Source organism: Anopheles merus, chromosome 3R, assembly GCF_017562075.2.
Source record: "Anopheles merus strain MAF chromosome 3R, AmerM5.1, whole genome shotgun sequence".
Taxonomy (NCBI): domain Eukaryota; kingdom Metazoa; phylum Arthropoda; class Insecta; order Diptera; family Culicidae; genus Anopheles; species Anopheles merus.
In genome coordinates, this window is record NC_054084.1 from 8,924,438 (window position 1) to 8,942,365 (window position 17,928).

At 48.2% G+C, this 17,928-nt stretch overlaps 3 protein-coding genes across 8 annotated transcripts in view; all 3 read left to right on the plus strand.

Annotated features, from left to right (window-relative positions):
* LOC121597250 (proline-rich extensin-like protein EPR1) overlaps positions 1 to 11,551 on the plus strand; it is a 14,839-nt gene extending 3,288 nt beyond the window's left edge. Inside the window, exons 1-11 of one of the 4 annotated variants that reach the window (XM_041922871.1) lie at positions 4,440 to 4,549; positions 4,610 to 4,713; positions 4,809 to 5,034; positions 5,926 to 6,228; positions 7,070 to 7,168; positions 7,246 to 7,344; positions 7,432 to 7,632; positions 7,845 to 10,121; positions 10,306 to 10,404; positions 10,476 to 10,577; positions 10,807 to 11,551. In XM_041922871.1, coding sequence (XP_041778805.1) covers positions 4,711 to 4,713; positions 4,809 to 5,034; positions 5,926 to 6,228; positions 7,070 to 7,168; positions 7,246 to 7,344; positions 7,432 to 7,632; positions 7,845 to 10,121; positions 10,306 to 10,404; positions 10,476 to 10,577; positions 10,807 to 11,156 — 3,759 coding nt within the window. In that variant the 5' untranslated portion in view covers positions 4,440 to 4,549; positions 4,610 to 4,710 and the 3' untranslated portion in view covers positions 11,157 to 11,551. Of the gene's footprint in view, positions 1 to 4,439; positions 4,550 to 4,571; positions 4,714 to 4,808; positions 5,035 to 5,925; positions 6,229 to 7,069; positions 7,169 to 7,245; positions 7,345 to 7,431; positions 7,633 to 7,844; positions 10,122 to 10,305; positions 10,405 to 10,475; positions 10,578 to 10,806 lie in introns of those variants that run through there. The other 3 variants (XM_041922870.1, XM_041922872.1, XM_041922873.1) reach the window with 3 other exon arrangements.
* Positions 11,541 to 12,850, plus strand: LOC121595457 (outer dense fiber protein 3-like; the record flags this gene model as incomplete). The annotated part of the gene is made up of 2 exons (XM_041919461.1): positions 11,541 to 11,873; positions 12,383 to 12,850. Coding segments are annotated over 2 exons (438 nt in total), but the record flags the coding sequence as incomplete, so codon positions are not given.
* Positions 12,851 to 13,037: 187 nt separating this feature from the next.
* Positions 13,038 to 15,039, plus strand: LOC121597252 (vascular endothelial growth factor receptor 1-like). Of its 3 annotated transcripts, none has more exons than XM_041922885.1 (5): positions 13,038 to 13,358; positions 13,414 to 13,990; positions 14,069 to 14,162; positions 14,227 to 14,767; positions 14,838 to 15,039. In XM_041922885.1, exons 1-5 carry the CDS (start codon positions 13,038 to 13,040, stop codon positions 14,898 to 14,900), a joined length of 1,596 nt encoding a protein of 531 aa, XP_041778819.1. In that variant the 3' UTR covers positions 14,901 to 15,039. The 3 variants fall into 3 exon arrangements, with proteins under 3 accessions (XP_041778819.1, XP_041778818.1, XP_041778817.1); XM_041922884.1 differs by having other exon boundaries at positions 14,048 to 14,162; positions 14,230 to 14,767; positions 14,838 to 15,038; XM_041922883.1 differs by having other exon boundaries at positions 14,048 to 14,162; positions 14,838 to 15,037.
* The last annotated feature ends 2,889 nt before the right edge of the window (positions 15,040 to 17,928 follow it).

A 17,928-nucleotide genomic window follows, 5' to 3' on the forward strand; every position in this document is an offset into this window, starting at 1 on the left:
GCCTGGTTTGGCGTACCAGTGTGGGAGCGTTGTGGGCAATAAAAACATGCGTGCAGCTTTTGCGTCTGCAACTAAGTAACGACTCCACCCGAAAGCTCCACCGGCCGTTTCAATTAAAGAGGTCAGAACATTCTCACGGCGTCGTATGAAGCCTGGACACATGTAAAACTTGCTTTTTTGAGACATTTTTTGTTGCACGACTAGCACCCGCTCCACCAGCTCTGTTAAATAACCCACACATTTACATAAACCGTTTTCGAAGCGTTGGGAAAGCGTTCGTCCCTGATCACGCATCTCATAACCACTGCAATGCAACCGATCAATTTGCAATCAAGCAAATCCATCCAATCGCACCCGTGGATCCGTCGAAGTGAAGTGAGGTAAGGAAGACGAAACAAAAAAATGGCAAACATGCACGACCGTCACGCAATTGTGCACTGCCTGCCCGTCAAGATCAATGTCAGCCGTTTCTGTTACCCGGTGGTGGGCGCAGGTTGGCGTCAACGTCGTCGTCGTCGTCGTCAAACCCCCCCCCCCCCAAACCCTGTGCTTATGCTAACTGACCACCCACAACAGTCCAACCCGGCCACAACAGCAGCAGTGAGCCCACACGACCAGGATCGCTGCCAGTACCTTCCACTGCATTGCGGAAGTTCCTGATCCGGCAAGGAGACTAATTTCGATTGACTAATCTGCAAAGTAAGCAAGCAAGAAGGAGTAAATTGGTGGTTCGGCATCGCTTCCCCACCTGCGTTGTGGGAGGTTGGTTGAGAATTGTGGTGAATTGGTTGGGGAAGCACAAACCCATGTAATTAGCAGACGGTTTGTGTGCTGGACGGACGCAGGCAGCCGGGCCGATTGCGTGGGCTTTAATGGATTCGTTCAATGTGTAAGCAAATAATCGCTGAAAGGGAAGTAAAACCCAGTCTGCCTGCCTGCCAGCCAGGTCCCGAAACGTGCTAAACATCTGTCGTGCTCGCCCTCGACATGCGTGTTCGTTCGGTTTTTTGCTGCTGGTGGGCGCTGTATATATGTACCAAAAAAACAAAAGAAAAAAAAAAGAAACACTGATGTAATTGATTCACGAAGACGGCCGTAAAGTCACCGCAAAAACGCAGGCTTTTAACCGCGATGGCACGCACGGGCGGAGCTTTCTTTGCGCTTTGCACACGTCAAAGATCAATTACTTTCTTGTTTCTAGTTGCTTTATGATTTTATGAATCTCTCCTCGCAATGGGAAAACCACAAATGTCCTTCCTTTGCCAACAGAACATTGTAGGCAGTGGTTTTGTTACGGGGCTATGCGATGGACCCGGCATAAATTACCCGCTTCCGGTTCTGCAGCGCCGTCAACCTTGCCGGGGTGCGGTTGCATTGTTTTCACGCCCGACATTGAACCTGCCTGTGTGTTTGTTTGTTCCCCCCCCCCATCCTTTTGCCTTTCCACGGCCAAAGGACCTGCAATCAAGGACTTTCGGTTTAAAAAAGCTCTCTCTCTTTCGCTTTGTTTTTTCCTTGCTTGCCGTATTTCACCTCCTCTCAGCAGTGGAGTAGCGTTTTCATTTACATAAATAAACACCTGGGACTTCTTGGGGCTTGCTTGAGGGGGGGCATATACACACAGAGTGTCGTATGTGCATACGTAAGGGCACGGAGGGCCGTTTGTTCCACTGCACCAGAAAATGGCACTGGCTTGTTAAACCGAACGCGAATGCTTTTCTCGGCCCTCAAACAAGGCGGCCTTCGGTGGCGGGAGCACTTGTATGTATGGAGCTGTGGGGTCCTCCCCTCCAGAAATAGGCCACCTTGGCACGAAGAAAACTGGCAAACATAATCAGTGGATCGTTCGGTAAGAAAGGTGCGGGGTTTTTTTTACAGTGTCCAACCCGTCTTCAATTGCTTTTCTCCTTTTATGGCGTATAAGACACACGCACTCAACCGCTAATGTGTCGTTGTAATTACCCAATAAAAGAGATGTCGCCATGCAATCGAAATAGCTCCTTTCGAGCTTTCAGCTTGCACTGAAACGCAAGATAGAGCCATTTTGAAATAGGCTGTTTTCTTCGAAATACTGTAAATAAACCATTCACAAAAGCATTTTTACACACAACCCTTCCCAAACTTTGCTGATAAGCCTGCAAAGCTAAAAGAGTTGTACCACCTCAGGGCGTGAGTGAGGCGGCGAGAGATTGAGTCGGTTGCGTTTTTTGGACTGATTGCAACACACGATCGCCTTGTGGGTAGAGAAATGGAACGGTGCAGAGTAGAGTAGAATACCTCGCAACCTGTTTCTCGCCCAGGTAATTGCTTTTGGCCCATTTTGGGGTAGCCAACCCGTTCCCTGGGGAAAAGCAGTGGACGTTGGGGTTCGCTGTTGTTCAATCAAAAATCAACGCACCAAAAGCAGCACGCACACATCTGAGGTACGAAGAATTTCCTTTTTACTGCCGCGTTTGCTTGCCGTCTTGTGATCGATGCAATTGGATGGATTGGGTGTTATGCAAGCAATGAGCGTGAGAACTACGGGTAGAAGGATCAAGTTTGAAGAAGTTGAGAATACATTTGATGACTAAAAGAAGTATAATGTTTCACTACTTCGTTCAAGATGTCTTCATTGCCTTCGCTGCTCATCAACTCGTTGCTCGGCTGCTTGTTTTCCACTATCTTTTATTTACCATTTTTGACTTCCATTTATCATGCAGCACCGGTCGAGCAGCTGCTTGTAACCTTTTACTGTTTTTGGGATGATCTTTGTGTTTTAACAACCTTTTCGAATTTGTATTTATAAAACACCACCCTGGCAACCCACACCGCCTATATTCGGCTGCTGGTATCCATTATTTGCAGCCTGGGATTGCCGTAGCCGTACAAGGAAAGAATATCGAATAAATAGGAATAGCTCAAGAATAACCTCGAAAAGAGATCAAAAGAGCAGCGCAACACAACGCAAACACACGCTCTTGGGGCCCGACCAAAAGGTGCGGACGTATGACACAGCCTGTGTCCAAGTGATTGTGGACACGCCGGGGCGTGTGTGAGCGAGGGTGAGTCGCTGGCCGACGACGCGCTGTAGCGCCATTTATGGAACCAGCAGAAGGGCAAACGCCGACAAACGCCGGCGATCGCTGGTGATCTCTCCCTCTCTGCGTGCACGTAGATGAACAGATCGCGAGACCTGTTCTGTCCATGCCCGAGCACGCGCGTTCGGGTTCATTCCCAGCCACCACCAGATCGTGTACAAGAGCGCGGTGAGACTCCCGGTGCGGTGGTTCGAAAACAGACGCGAAAAGGTGACATAATCAATAGCCCAAGCAGCAGCAGCAGCAGCAACAGCAGCAACGTTCGACATGAAACATGAACACGCGGTCGTCCTCTGCATCTTATGCTGAGAGTGCAATAATTTATTCACCCAAAGCCAAAGTCCCAAGGTAGTGGCAGGGAAGCATCGGGGCAAGATTGATCGTAAGTACGCATGCGCACACGTCAGATTGGATCAGTTCCGTATGAAATGTACAGAAAAAAACGTGTCAGAAGACGTGCAACGGACGTGACGCCACGCAAAAAGGGCATCTTTTGCAAACGGCGAGACGACGCTGCGCGACCTATTTATTGATGGTCGTCCGCCCCTGTGCCATAATCGAATGCATTCATACACTACCAAGCTCCAAGCAGTGCGGAATGAGCTGAGCTGTTGCTAATTAAAAACATGTGAAAAATCACGGCCTTTGCAAGCAGATACGGCTGGAATGTCAAGAATTCGCTGCTGCTTTGGAGATAACGCAATGAGGTGCAATCAGCGTGTGGTCTGGTTTTTTTGTTCGCTCAAAAAACGCTCTCGAAACAAAGAAACTACGTTTTTAGCACGGTTCGGAAATAATAACACCCAAGACAGCAATGCTTCATTCTACAAATAGCTGCAGCTTTCGTGCCCGTGGACAGTTCGTGTGCACGCCGGCACACACACACACACTAATCATTGCACTTGTTCACGGAGTTGCATGATGGAGCTTTCTTTTACGCGAGGGGCTAAATATCCTTGAAAGCATCAGAGCTGTCGGGTTGGAGTGTGGTAGCGGGGTAGCGTAGCAAAAGTTTTTCCAGCCCGAGTGTGCATGCACACTCTTCGGCCACAGCAGTTGGGCGGCGTTGGACTTTCTTCCGGGCAAAGGAAGCAATAAACCTGGCCCGTTTCCCGTCGTCTGTTTCCCATAATTATAACTTCATCCATTTAACCCCTTGCCTCGTGCCTTTTTTTTGTGTGATTTGTGGGCTGATTGCAGTGCGAGAGCCCCGTACATTGCTTGCACCCATTTATTAACATCATCTTCCGCGAGGAAATGCGAAATGCTGGCCGGAGCTTTAACAAATAATAAATAACAAAAGCAAAAGCTGTAAATGATTTTTGACTAAACTTGGCAAACAATAGCGCAGCAAGCCATGCGCCCGCGCGTTTGACAGCTCCCGTTCGTGCCCTTACTTTGCTGTAATCTGAACGTGGGCAGGAAGCGTGGAGATGTGTTTTTGGCGAAGAAAATAACGCCGTTTCTCTGTTCGTAAAATTTCATTTTCAGGTTTTTGATGAAATTTCAACCGTTTGAACTCATTGCAGCCACTTTTATAATTCGAAAAAGGGTGAAATTCCAGTAGGATTTGGTTTTTGGTGAAAATTGTGTGTTTTTCCCCCTATTAGTGCCGTGTGTTCCAAGCAAGATGGTAATGGACAGCAGTGAATGTGGAGCGTGTATTTCTGCAAACAACATTTTGAAGCACATCATTTCTAAATGCGCCCTTTTGCCCTATTTCACCAGGTTGTGCTAGCCAGTACGAAACATCTGTCGACGACAGCGAGCAGCAGCAGCAGCAGCACCACCTACCGGCACAAGAGCACTACCATCAAGCGGCACTATCGTGATTCCTCCTACCGCGTGATGGGTGGGTTCGAGCAGCGCCCCTGGACGCCGACGAAGCGGCGGGGACCGATCGCGGCGGAGCACCGTGGCCCAGGGCCACAGTATCTGCTACCACAACTGCTCGGTGAGTCACGGGCAACAGGGTTGGGAATGCGTGGGCTTCGTACCGGGTTCGCCGTCATCTTCTTCGCGTCTCCCAGTTGGCTGTCTGCCACCGTGGGGAGCCTCTCTCGGTGTGTAATGTCCGATCGAATTAAGATCAAACCGTGCGTTTCAATCTGTGCTCACCCAGGAGGCAGCAACGTGAAGGCCGCGTGCTCTTGAGCGTCAAACTGCAAACGGAACCTCGGAGCGGAGCGTTCTGGTGGGCGTTGAACTGAGCGTGTGGAAGCCACCGGAGCGCTCGGCTGTTGTTGTTGTTGTTGTTGATTGAAAAAAGCAAACAAGTGCGCAATAATACCGCTCTCGGGCACGGCCACAGTATCTCGACAATCTCGACAAAAAAGTTCCACATTGCCTTATAAGGCGATGAGCGACGACGGAAGAGAACCGCGTCACACGCAATGTGACCCATCTCGGTTTCGGCTTACAGCGTCGCCCGTCCACCCCGCTTCCTGTCTATATGGTCATTTGGTAATAAATATTTATTTTGCTACCATATTCATACACAGAGGCATGGCAAAAAAGCAAACGATCGGGGAATGTTTTGCGTGAAATTATCAACCACTTAATGGAAATAGTGAAACTAGGTGCGACTAACGGGCGAACCGGTGCACCCACACAGCTGTTACGAGTGTGCCACAGTGAGAAAACTTAAAAAAGCACTAAAGATTGAATAATTAGCTGCGAGATTTAATAGCAACCGCGAGATACACACACATGAAAGGCAAAGCCTGCTTGCGAAACGTTATTTTGAGCCAGATTAGCCGGCCCGAATGGCCCAAAAGAGAACCCGCCCGTTTTATAGCTAACGTTTCTAACTCGGTCCGCTTCATTTTCGGTTCTTCCATTTTAGGTACGAAAGTGGTAGACTCGAAACGGCAAGCCGCACCCGCCTACAGCTTCGGCCAGCGACACAAACCCCGCACGGAGTCGTTCAGCCCGGGCCCACTGTACAACATCACCGGGCTCGGGTGCAAAGGGAAGGATGCACCGCCGGCCTACTGCTTGCAGAGCCGCCCGAAAGAGATACCGAAGTATCTGACGCCGGCGCCGGGCGAGTACAACATCGAGAAGGCGGACAAAATGCTGGTCAAATCGGCACCGAAGTACACGTTCGGCGTGAAGAAACCGCCCAACCCGACCAGCCAAACACCAGGTAGCGTACTTGGGGAGAGGAGCGACTGCTTCCATCCTTCACTTGTTGCTTCCGTGCCGGGGAGGGGGGGGGGGGTATATGTGAGGGGGTATAGAGGGAACTGACATTATGCCGCATCATTATCATCCCGGAAAGGTCATCCACACACACTGGTCCGATTGGAAAGCAGGGCAACAGCGGCAGGGGTCACACTTACATACTGATCATGTTTCATCAATCTCATTCTTCATTACCTTAGTGCATCCCCAAGAAGCGCTTTCATGTTCTCTCATTGCTTCATAGATCAGACCATACTCATACAAACACATCCGAGAGGCTCATCAAACATCTTCATGCGTCACCGCCTCATCATTCATACGCCACGAAGGTCTTTCTTGCCACACAATAAGCCTTTAGTCACAGAGAACTAGAACTAACACAAGGGGCCGCTCGATGAGGAGGCAGATGCGAACTATTCCTTGGGCTTGTGTCGTCAGCTTTTTGCTTGCATCTCCGTAGCGTGTAGTTCCCTTAACCCGTTCGAAAAATCAAAACCAAAACGTAGTGTGTATGAGTTTTGCACCTTTTTCGTTTGTGCGATTGGTGTGCGGTTTGTTTTGGCACAGGAGAGTAGTGTAGAGTGTTGAGTAGCGTTTTGTGGGTTGTAGCTTAGCCTGAATCATGAAAACTAAACCTCTCTCATCCCATCGTATCATCACCGCTCGTAAGAACCGCGCTAACCCCATCAAAGAAACTTTTCAAACCGACCAAGCTGCTGGTTTGTTTGGTTAAGAAAATGCAAGAAGAATGAAAACCCACCCACGAAAAATGCCCTTCCCGCCGTGCCATATATACTTTTTAGCTCCCGGAGACTATAAGCCCGAACGTGTAGCATTAGATAGCACCCCGAAGTTTTCCTTTGGCATCAAAACCGAGAGCAAAATCCGCAACGATACACCGGGTAAGTTTTGGGTTGAAGAACTTGTCCTCGTTTCGGCAACAGTTGAAGATGTTTTGCGTGTGTTTGTTCTTCTCCAGCACCCGGTACCTACTCACCGGAGAAAGTATTGAAAGACAAATCACCCAAGTATAGCTTCGGACTGAAAGTTATACCGGAAAAGATTGAAGAAACGCCGGGTAAGTGGCCTCGAGTGGGTAGTGCCTTTGCAACTCTGAAGTAGGTGTGTTAATATCCCCATGATCGTATCCTTTTCCTTCTTCCAGCTCCCGGAGCGTACCAGCCGGAAAAGGCACTCGCGCTGGATAAGAAACCGGCGTACAGTTTCGGCCTGAAGACGATCGTCGAGAAGCCGAACAACACGCCCGCCCCTGGTGCATACGAGCCGGAGAAAGTAAAGCTAAACACAACCCCTGCGTACAGCTTCGGCATTCGGCCCGCGATCGAGAAGCCCAACTCCAATCCTGGTACGTAAGGGTGACGACCCACACTGTTGCAAAGCTGCAAATCATAGCACTAGTACGAAACCATTGCTTAACGAACCTCTTTTCCGTGCGTTTGTTGTTTCATTTGCATCCCCATTGTTGGCTGCCTATCCTATTACCTGCTGGTCTGGTTTGCTCTTGGCACGTTCATCCGCATCACATCGCACACGTTTCATCATCGCCGCACTCAACAGCACCGGGCGCTTACGAGCCGGAAAAGGCGAAGAAGCTGATCGATCACTCACCCGCATTTGCATTCGGCATGCGCATCAACCATGACAAACCGAACAATACGCCCGGCCCGTCCGCCTACCAGGTGGAGAAGGTGAACCTGGACCATCAGCCGGCGTACAGCTTCGGCATGCGCACGAAGGTGGCGAAGCCGAATGTGACGCCGGCGCCCGGCGCCTACTGCCCGGAGAAGGCAAACCTAGACTCAACGCCGAAGTACAGCTTTGGCATCCGACCGACAATCGATAAACCGGACAACGTGCCCGCGCCCGGTGCTTACTCTCCCGAGAAGGCCAAAGTAGATAGTAGCCCTGCGTACAGCTTCGGCTCGCGCACCAAGCAAGACAAACCAAGTGCCAATCCTGGTCCGGGAGCGTACGATGCAGACAAGGTGGATGGGAAGTCCCCGGCGTACTCGTTTGGGCTGCGACCGGACGTTGCTAAACCGAACCAAGTCCCGGGGCCTGGAGCGTACAATGCGGATCGGGTTGATCATGCAACGCCGTCGTACTCGTTCGGTGTGAAGGCCAACGTGCAGAAACCGAATCTTGTGCCCGGTCCGGGTGCATACGATGCCGATAAAGTGCACGACAAATCATCTCCGGCCTATTCCTTCGGTGTGAAGGGCAACGCTGAAAAGCCTAACGCTATTCCTGGCCCTGGAGCCTACGATGCGGATAAAGTTATTGATAAGTCCGCACCGGCGTACTCGTTCGGTGCAAGGACGAATGTGGATAAGCCTAGCGTTGTTCCAGGACCGGGAGCGTACGATTCCGACAAGGTGAACGACAAGTCGTCTCCAGCCTATTCGTTTGGAGTTAAGACAAACTTGGAGAAACCGAACGCAATCCCAGGCCCTGGGGCGTACGATGCGGATAAAGTGCACGACAAATCAACTCCAGCGTACTCGTTCGGAGTGAAGCACATGCCGGACAAGCCCAATGCTGTTCCCGGACCGGGTGCTTACGATTCCGACAAAGCGAACGACAAATCATCTCCAGCGTACTCGTTCGGAGTAAAGACGAATTTGGAGAAACCCAGCGCCATCCCGGGACCGGGAGCGTATGACGCTGACAAAGTGATTGACAAGTCTTCCCCAGCGTACTCATTCGGCGTGAAGGCGAATGTGGAAAAGCCTAACACTATTCCCGGCCCTGGAGCGTACGATGCGGACAAAGTGAACGACAAAACTACTCCCGCGTACTCGTTCGGAGTGAAGCCTAACCTCGAGAAGCCGAACTCCATTCCTGGACCTGGGGCGTACGATGCCGAAAAAGTGATTGATAAGTCTTCCCCTGCATACTCGTTCGGTGTGAAGACAAATGTGGAAAAGCCTAATACTATTCCCGGACCTGGAGCGTACGATGCGGACAAAGTGCACGACAAATCGACTCCAGCGTATTCCTTTGGAGTGAAGCCTAACCTTGAGAAGCCCAATGCAATTCCTGGACCAGGGGCTTATGACGCTGATAAGCTGCATGACAAGTCTTCGCCGGCGTACTCTTTCGGCGTGAAGACGAACGTAGAGAAACCGAGCATCATTCCCGGACCGGGCGCGTACGATGCGGACAAAGCGATTGATAAGTCGTCGCCCGCGTACTCGTTTGGAGTTAAAACGAACGTCGAAAAGCCCAGCATCATCCCGGGACCGGGTGCGTACGATGCGGATAAGGTGATCGACAAATCTTCGCCCGCGTACTCGTTCGGCGTTAAGCACAGCCTGGAGAAGCCTCACATTGTTCCCGGACCGGGTGCGTACGATGCGGACAAAGTGATCGACAAGACATCCTGCCCAGCGTACTCCTTCGGCATTAAGACGAATGTGGAGAGGCCCAGCATCATACCGGGCCCGGGAGCGTACGATACGGAGAAGGTGCACGATTCGCACACGCCGGCCTATACGTTCGGTGTGAAGCCGCAGACGACGAAGGTGAATCCAACGCCGGCCCCGGGCGCATACTCGCCGGAGAAGTACATCATCCACCATCCGGCCTATACGTTCGGTGTGAAGCCACACATTGACAAGATTGATATTATTCCCGCGCCCGGAGCGTACAACCCGGAGGCGGCCAAGCTGGACAGTAGCCCGGCCTACACGTTCGGTGTGAAGCCTGTGATCGATAAGGTGGACTTGACGCCTGCCCCGGGCACGTACTCGGTGGAAAAGGTAAAGCTGGACCATTCGCCGGCGTATCCGTTCGGAATCAAGGTGAACCGCGAGAAGCCGAATGATGTCCCAGGTAAGTTGCTGAGGTTGATTAGATAGGAGTTCTTTTAAGAAATATGGGTTCTTTGTTAAACGTATCGCTACAAGCTTCATATTGTAGGAGTTTCATGTGGTTAAGAATAGCTATAGTAACAAGCACAGCATTTACTAAACTGTCCCTGAGCATGATTTAATGACTCTGTTTTTACACTCCACAGCACCCGGTTCCTACAACCCGGATAAGGTGAAGCTTGATCACTCACCAGCGTACACGTTTGGCATCAAACATAAAGGCGAAACGATGAGAGATACACCGGGTAAGGCTACAAAAGACCAACGCTTTGTCCATTGCATCTGACACCATCTTCAAACTCTGCTCCTCTTCCAGCACCATCGGCCTACCAACCGGAAAAGTGTAAAAACGACTGCTCTCCAGCGTACAGCTTTGGCGTGAAGGTAAATCACGAAACGATCACTCACGACGGTCCAGGTAATGCTTTTTTGCGCTTTTCTCTCCCATCCGTTGCGTTGTGTTGCGCATGCGAATTGTTACGTTACTACACGTTACCTTCATCTCTGCATGAACCGTTATCGAATACTCGTATCTGTTTTTTTTCTTCTTCTTCTTCTTTTCCCGTTGTTGTTCCCTGTTGGTTTGTATTCGAACCCTGTGTACGCTTTCTGTTTCTGTGCATGTTGCATGTCACGCGCGTGTACAGTAGTGACGAGTGATGAAGCGACCGCTGTAGCCGCCATGAAAGCGATGGTGATCACAAACGGTGCCAGCTCGACGGTTGACAATCGTAGCGAAAGCAAGAACGCCACCACCAGCTCCACCGTGGTGCAGAACGGACAGGACGGCAGTACGTTCACGACCGTTACCACCACGAGAACAGCGGGCGGTTCGATGAAGATGGTCCGCGAACGAAAGACCACCACGGAGGAGCACTCATCCGCTTCGGTGGAGGCGATCGGCGAAGGACTCGTACCGAACTGCATTGCCGGTGTGAAGCAGCTGGCCAATGTGCAGCACCAGCGCATGGTGTGCACCGGTCACTTCCGGGCCTAGGACCGAAGCCCCCACCCATGTTGTATCTCCCCAGGGATGTCTACGGGCACACTGTGGGCCCGATCCTGTTACAGTAGTGTCGTGTGTCGTTTGCATATTTAGTTAGTAGCGCTGCCGTTGATAGTGTTTTAAGGGCAAAGTTGCCTGTAGGTAGTTTGTGCTTTCGTTTGTTCCTAATCGCTTTCTGTGCTACCCCGAGTTATGTTTACGTGCATCGTGGTACCGTCACCGGCATCTTCCTGTGTTGGTCTAGTTCTCAAAATACTCCCCCCCCCCCATCCTACTGGCTTACTGTGTGGAGGAAACGAGCCCTCCAGGGGTCTTCAATCTCATGATTCCCTCTAGACCTCCCATGGTACGGTGTAAAGCTTCCCCATTTCGTGACCCGTTTCGTTCCGACTCTTTCCATCTTGCTTTGCCCGCGGACTGAACGGAATACGATCATCGGCGGTGCCAACAGCTCCAAACGAATACCACATCCCGAACGTGCTCGGTTCGAGCAAGGAAGGGCCGATCCGTTCGGCGCCAGCCTACACAATCACCGGGCGACAGAAGCAGACCCTTCCTGAGTGCATTGGGTTCCCCGGTCCCGGTCACTATGATGCGAAGATCGATCCGCTGGTAAGACGGGCGCCCATGTTCTCGATGGCCACCCGGTTCCGGCGGCCGACGGACGAAGCGCTCAAGCCGGGCCCGGCGGCACACTATCCGGAAAAGGTAGGCCACGTTTGTGTTCGGTGCCGCAGCAGGTCCTTGGTTTTAACTGTGCAACCCTTTTGTTTTCCTCCTACAATGCGTTCCTCACGAATGTATGATTTTGTTGTCTCATTGTTCATTATGATTTTAATTACTGATTTTTGTTGTTGGTTATTTTGTCCCAGGTTTTGAATCTGTTTCAAAAAGTACCTGCCTATTCCTTTTCCATTCGGCACTCCAACTATGTGGCACAGAAAGCTCCCAAATATGTGAACAGTTTGAAAACATGCTTTTGGACGTGAAGAAGACGCCAAGCTTTTCTATACTTAGCTGTGAACATTCAATTATAATTGTCTTTTTCTACATGTGGTATTTTTGTCCATGGTTCTGTTTTATTCATCTTCGAACGTGCTTCGACGACATGCTCCCCGGGGGGATGATGTGGGCCATCATCATCGTCATCATCATCGACGCCATCATCTCATCCTTGCTGCATCATACTGCATGCACATTCCCATCACGATCGACAGATTAACCTTGGCCACGTGCCGGCCTACAGCTTTGGCATCAAGCACTCGGAATACTTGGGCGATTTTCCGGAACCACCCCGATACCGCAACCAGCTGGTGATTTAAGCGTGCACACAAACTCCTCCCCCATTCTCCAAGCTTCTGTAACGCCAATGTGTAACGTCCGTCCACTGGGAAATGCACAAAGAATGCAACCTTGCCGTAACACTAATCGCTCTGTGACACCGCGTTTGGTGCTCTTGCTCCAGCGGGCGAGAAGCCAACAACAGTTGCAAAATGCCTTTCCGCGACAGAAAACAACAAACAGCAACAACAACAACAACACACTAACGAAACCGCTGCCAGGCCGAACCAGTAGCGATAGCATTATTATTAAAAAAGAGCAAGCATTAAAATCGTTCGATGTACTATGACTAATTTTCCAAGAAAGAATGAAGAAAACGAGCAACACAAAATGCAGCAAATGTATTTGCAGAATGTGTGTGTGAAAGTTGTATGCGACATCCGAAACGAAGCGAAAATTGAGATAATGAGAGGTAAGTGAGCCTGAACGTTGAGTGTGTGTGAGCGTAGAAAGATCTTGATATCGATAGTGTGTACATTATAACAATTTGAATTACCCTCACAGATGTAATGGAACGTTTGTAGTTGTTGCATGTCGGTTTGGCGTGTCGAAAAACGGGTAACGAATTGTGCTTACGAATTGCACCAGGGTGTGCTAGTTTCCATTGCTGCCTCGCAAGATGCACATAGCCAGTGCACGAATTCACGAAGAAAGTGGGCAAATTGCAGTCATTTAGGGAGCGGGCTTTGCAGCACCGTTGCAAAGCTGCAGCAGGACATGAACTTCCTGCAGTTGTTGTGTCAGGCAGGCGAAGGGCTAGAAAATCCAAAGTTTAACCTTTCCTTCATACCATGTGAAACGCAACGGTGGAACGAGTGTCGTACGAGCAACGTCAAGCTGAGGCTGGAAATTGTAACGCATGTGCTTTGTTGTGTGAAATGGTTGCTTACGATACGATTATTTGCAGGCAGGGGAAAGCGACATTGTGCGAGATGACGAAAAGAAGCAATGGTTGAACACGATTCTGAAGGCGCCCGGTATACTTGTCTGTGATGTTTGGTCGGATCAAGGCAACAGATCGACCGCGATTTCACTGCAACATCTAGAGTACAGTGATTATCAGAGGAAAACCCTAGCCATGATGCTCATTACAGTTGTTGGCATCATATGTTTAGTGCTCATGATCGTGATTTGCGTCGCACACGCGTATAAACGATCGTGGGAAGGGAAGACCATTCCCAGCGGCAGTAGTGCGAATGGGGGTCCTAAGACATCAGACATGACAGCAAAAGTGCATCACTTTCCGAGAGAGAAGGTACAACTTGTCGAAAGGCTCCGGCAGGGTGAATATGGTGTCTATTGGAAAGCGATCGTAACGGGAGTTGCTGGCGATCCGGCGTTGGAAATTCAAGTGATGGCGAAGGAAGCAGTAAAGCGCTTTGATACGCAAGATCTTTTGGAAGAGCTCAAGATTTACGTACAGGTGGGGCATCATGTGAATGTTTTAAATTTTCTTGGGATTGTTACGGAAAACATGGTACATGGTAAGGAATGTTGGTGTTGATGTCTTACATCAAAGCACTGATGTTGTTTATTTCTAGGCGAGTTCTTTGTGATAACAGAATACTGTCGGTTTGGTAATTTGAAAGACTTTTTGCTCAAACATCGACACGCTTACCGTGAGGAAGGTGATGATGAAATTGCAGAAAACATTGGGTAAGTTTAAGCCACACAACCGAGCTTCTCCACTCTTTCTTTGATTATCTTTCATCCTTCTCAGTAGGGTTAGATTACGTCCTCAACGATACACCTTTGGTAAAATAGACTTGCTCTACTGGTCATACCAGATCGCATGGGGCTTGCAATACCTCGCTTCTCGTGACTTTGTCTACGGCAATCTCTCCACTCGCCATGTACTGCTCGGTGAGGGCAACATCGTGAAGCTCAGTGGCTTTGGATCACCTTGCCGACTGCAACTGTTCAATAAGCTGACTCCGCAAAGCATCCTATCGCTAGAACGAATAGCACCAGAATGCTTGCAAAGCGATGGAACATTCACTAGCAGCTCAGACGTATGGTCTTATGGTGTACTACTCTGGGAGCTGTTTTCGTTGGGCTGTGATCCTTGCTGGGGATTGATACCACACGGGCGGTTTGCTGATAGTTTTGAGTGTGTGAGTACGCTGCCCACACCGAAGTACGCCAACGATGAAGTGTACCAAATTATGCGGCACTGCTGGAAGCAAGAACCTCAGGAGAGGCCGAGCTTTGTGGAGCTGTGTTCTCGATTGAACTGTTTGATCCCGAGGAGCATGTTGAAGGTATGTTTGTATAGTATGTGTTAGCTTAATTTTATTAAAGAAAATTAATCGCTTTGACTTTGTTTTTCAGAGCTACGAGGAATTGAAACTTCTTTACTCGTGTATAAATGCAGTGCATAAATCAGTTTTATAAATTATTTCAACAGAATATTAATATTGAAACATATTTGATAGAAACCTACCCAGAAAAGTAAATTTAATAACCACAAATTTGTATTTTCTTTCATTACGAGTAGTTTTTGCAACTTTTAATCATAGTAAATAATGCATTTGTTGTAAATCACATTTACAAAATAAAATTTTTAACTAAAAAAAAGTGCAATTATTTTGCTATAATGTTTCAAAATAAGTTGAGCACCACAGAAAATTTTGAAATTATGGCTTGCTAGTAATAATTTTATGGTAGCTTTTATTTTATAGCATGCTGGGCTTTAATATTCGTTTTTTGTTGTTGTTGGAAAATTGTGTGCTTGTTTTTATTTTATTTTTTACATGTTTTGTTCAAATGGAATTTAAATGTGACCCCAAAACATATGTTTCACAAAACATCCTGTCATTCACACAATACAGGGTTTCCTCAGCACAACTAATTTCCCTTTCATTTTCAACTCACGTTAAATGATTGTTCGCAGCGATCGTCAATTTTATGTTTCCCTGCTTTAACATCTATTTCTGTCCTTTCCTCATAAAATACTCTTTCCCCTAGGACCGTCGCTAATGGAGTTGAAACGGTTGGAGTTGACAATAAGCATCCGACATTCATTTGCGTTCAGCGCTAATCGCTCCGGGAAAAGTTGACTTTACTCGCTTAGGAACGCATTAGATCAAACGGTGCGAGGGGAAGGAACAGTGGTGGGGCAGCCGTGCAAAAATTCGACCCGATCTGAATGGATGATAATTGATAAAAGTTTTAAATTGCCTCAATACTTCTGCCGGGCTGAAAACGTGTTACCCACCACGCGTGACGGGCTGACGGGGATAATTGTTTATAATCGTACCGCGAACAAATGCCACAAGCGGAATGTGAAACACGTGGCGTTATGTTTCTGCCGAAAGGGACCGTCGCTTTTATTGCCGGGTTTTGTTTGTTAATTTGTTAACTGAAGCAATTAATTTGGCTGTAGCTTTTTCGATGCATCACCAAGACGGTTAGAAAATGCTGAGAAATTCTTACCGGAAAATTGTTGTGCGTACGACTTGTCCTGTATTATGACGCTCGAGAATGTTCCCTAAATTTGTTTGTGTATCTATAAGCGTGTCGGTTCAAGTTAGTGTTGGGAATTTCGTTAAAAAAAGGAACGGAACGGAACTAGTTCATTTTTCAAAAAGAACGGAACGTGAACCTGGGGTGCAAAAGTACCGACCCAGAGCTTAGAAGCCAAACTGTCACCCGGGGGGGGGGGGGGGGGGGGGTTGTTAATTGTTACAGGATATAAAAAGGCGTTTCTTCAATCTGAAATCATATCTGACACCAAATCTAGATGGGTTCAATCTATGTCCAGTAAGCTGTACCAGCTGTGCTAATATAAAGCATGCATTTATTATCTAGCATTTTTTAACTTTTTAGATGCGACGACCATTTTCGATCAAAGCCTTCCTGTACCACTGATAGGCTTGGCAATCAGTAACTTAAATGCCCATAGCAGGATAATCATCCCAGCGTATGGGGGCACGATCCATTCGAGGATTTTACCCATGCCGAAGTTATTGAGTGGTCCGAGTTGACGATTGTATCACGAGATTGACTAATTATTTGAATTTCACTTACTACTTAAAACAAATAGTTTTTGTTTTTACATAAATCGTTTACAACATCACGGCACTCAAACGGTTGTCGAATGGAACAGAATGCTTAGAATCGAATGGCTAAATATTGGAATCATGGATCAAGTGGATATCGTGGCATAAAAAATAAATACATTTTATTCTTCGTTGTTCATACTCACATATTATAATACATTTTTTCCAACCAGTTCTGCCATATGAGTACAGATTTAAATTTTATAATAATTATTTGTCTAGTTAAGATAAGCTAAATTATAACAAAAAGTATAATAGATGTTACAAATTGCACCATAATACCAAATGCAACACCATTTTTGGTTTCGCTTATCACGATTTTTATAAACGATACGCGACGAAGTGCGATGAATATTCCTGTGAGCATGGGAGAGTGCACAGGCAACACATACTGTGTGCGAGAAAGAGTGAACAAGTATCTTGCATGCAGCAAGCAACAGCCGGCCAAAGCCGGTTTTTTCAAAGAACGGAACGCACGAACGATAGCACCTTGCTAACAATATTGAAGCGGCAAAGACCGGAGTGAACGGAAAGAACGAATTGAACGGAACGGAATGAACGGAAAGAACGGAAAGACCGAAATGAACGGAACGGAACGGAATGAACGGAATGAACGGAACGGAACGGAACGGAATGAACGGAATGAACGGAATGAACGGAACGGAATGAACGGAAAGAACGGAATGAACGGAACGGAACGATTTTGTATAAAGGATCGGAACGGAACGGCCTACATAAAGAACGGAACTTTTTTACTAGGTTCGGACCGGAACGGCCAACACTAGTTCAAGTCCTGTTACTTTTTACCCGGACGTACAGCTTCTACATCCGGCATCCTTCGACGATGCGAAGGAAGTTTGTGGGAGTGAAAAATTGTTGCATCGTTTTTTGTTTTTTTTTTTTGTGAACAGCAAGCATCCGTTTGTGCTTGGTAGGTTTTATTAGCCCGGCCATGGGATGTTTAGTTACATCCTGTGTTATATTTTGCCTTCACTGTGCGCACACGTCCATTAGCCGCCTCGTGCGAAGCGTAAAACTAATCGCCATACAAAGACGGCTAACCAACAATACGTTTCACGGAATAAAAACACTGTATAATTGCACATTTGTTCCTTACAAACGGGCGTCCAATCGTGTGGATGTGCGAGGGAAAATAAACAACATACTCACGTACAGGGTACCATGGGCGTCTCCGTGTCCATGGAACGAGCATCTCGAGCAGCAGCATGCATCGATGGAAAGTGTTTGGAATATTAATTTTCCACTTTCCACCGCACTACAGTGGCCGTGGCTGTCCTGGCACGGACAGGCGGAATTGTTTATATCAACGAACGGATTGTGCCGTTGTTTTTTTGTGTGCC

Coding starts and splice junctions, on each gene's coding strand:
- LOC121597252 (XM_041922883.1), top strand. CDS start 13,038: ATGTCGGTTTGGCGTGTCGAAAAACGGGTAACGAATTGTGCTTACGAA. Junction 13,991..14,047: donor TACGGAAAACATGGTACATG/GTAAGGAATGTT, acceptor GTTTATTTCTAG/GCGAGTTCTTTGTGATAACA. Junction 14,163..14,226: donor GAAATTGCAGAAAACATTGG/GTAAGTTTAAGC, acceptor CATCCTTCTCAG/TAGGGTTAGATTACGTCCTC.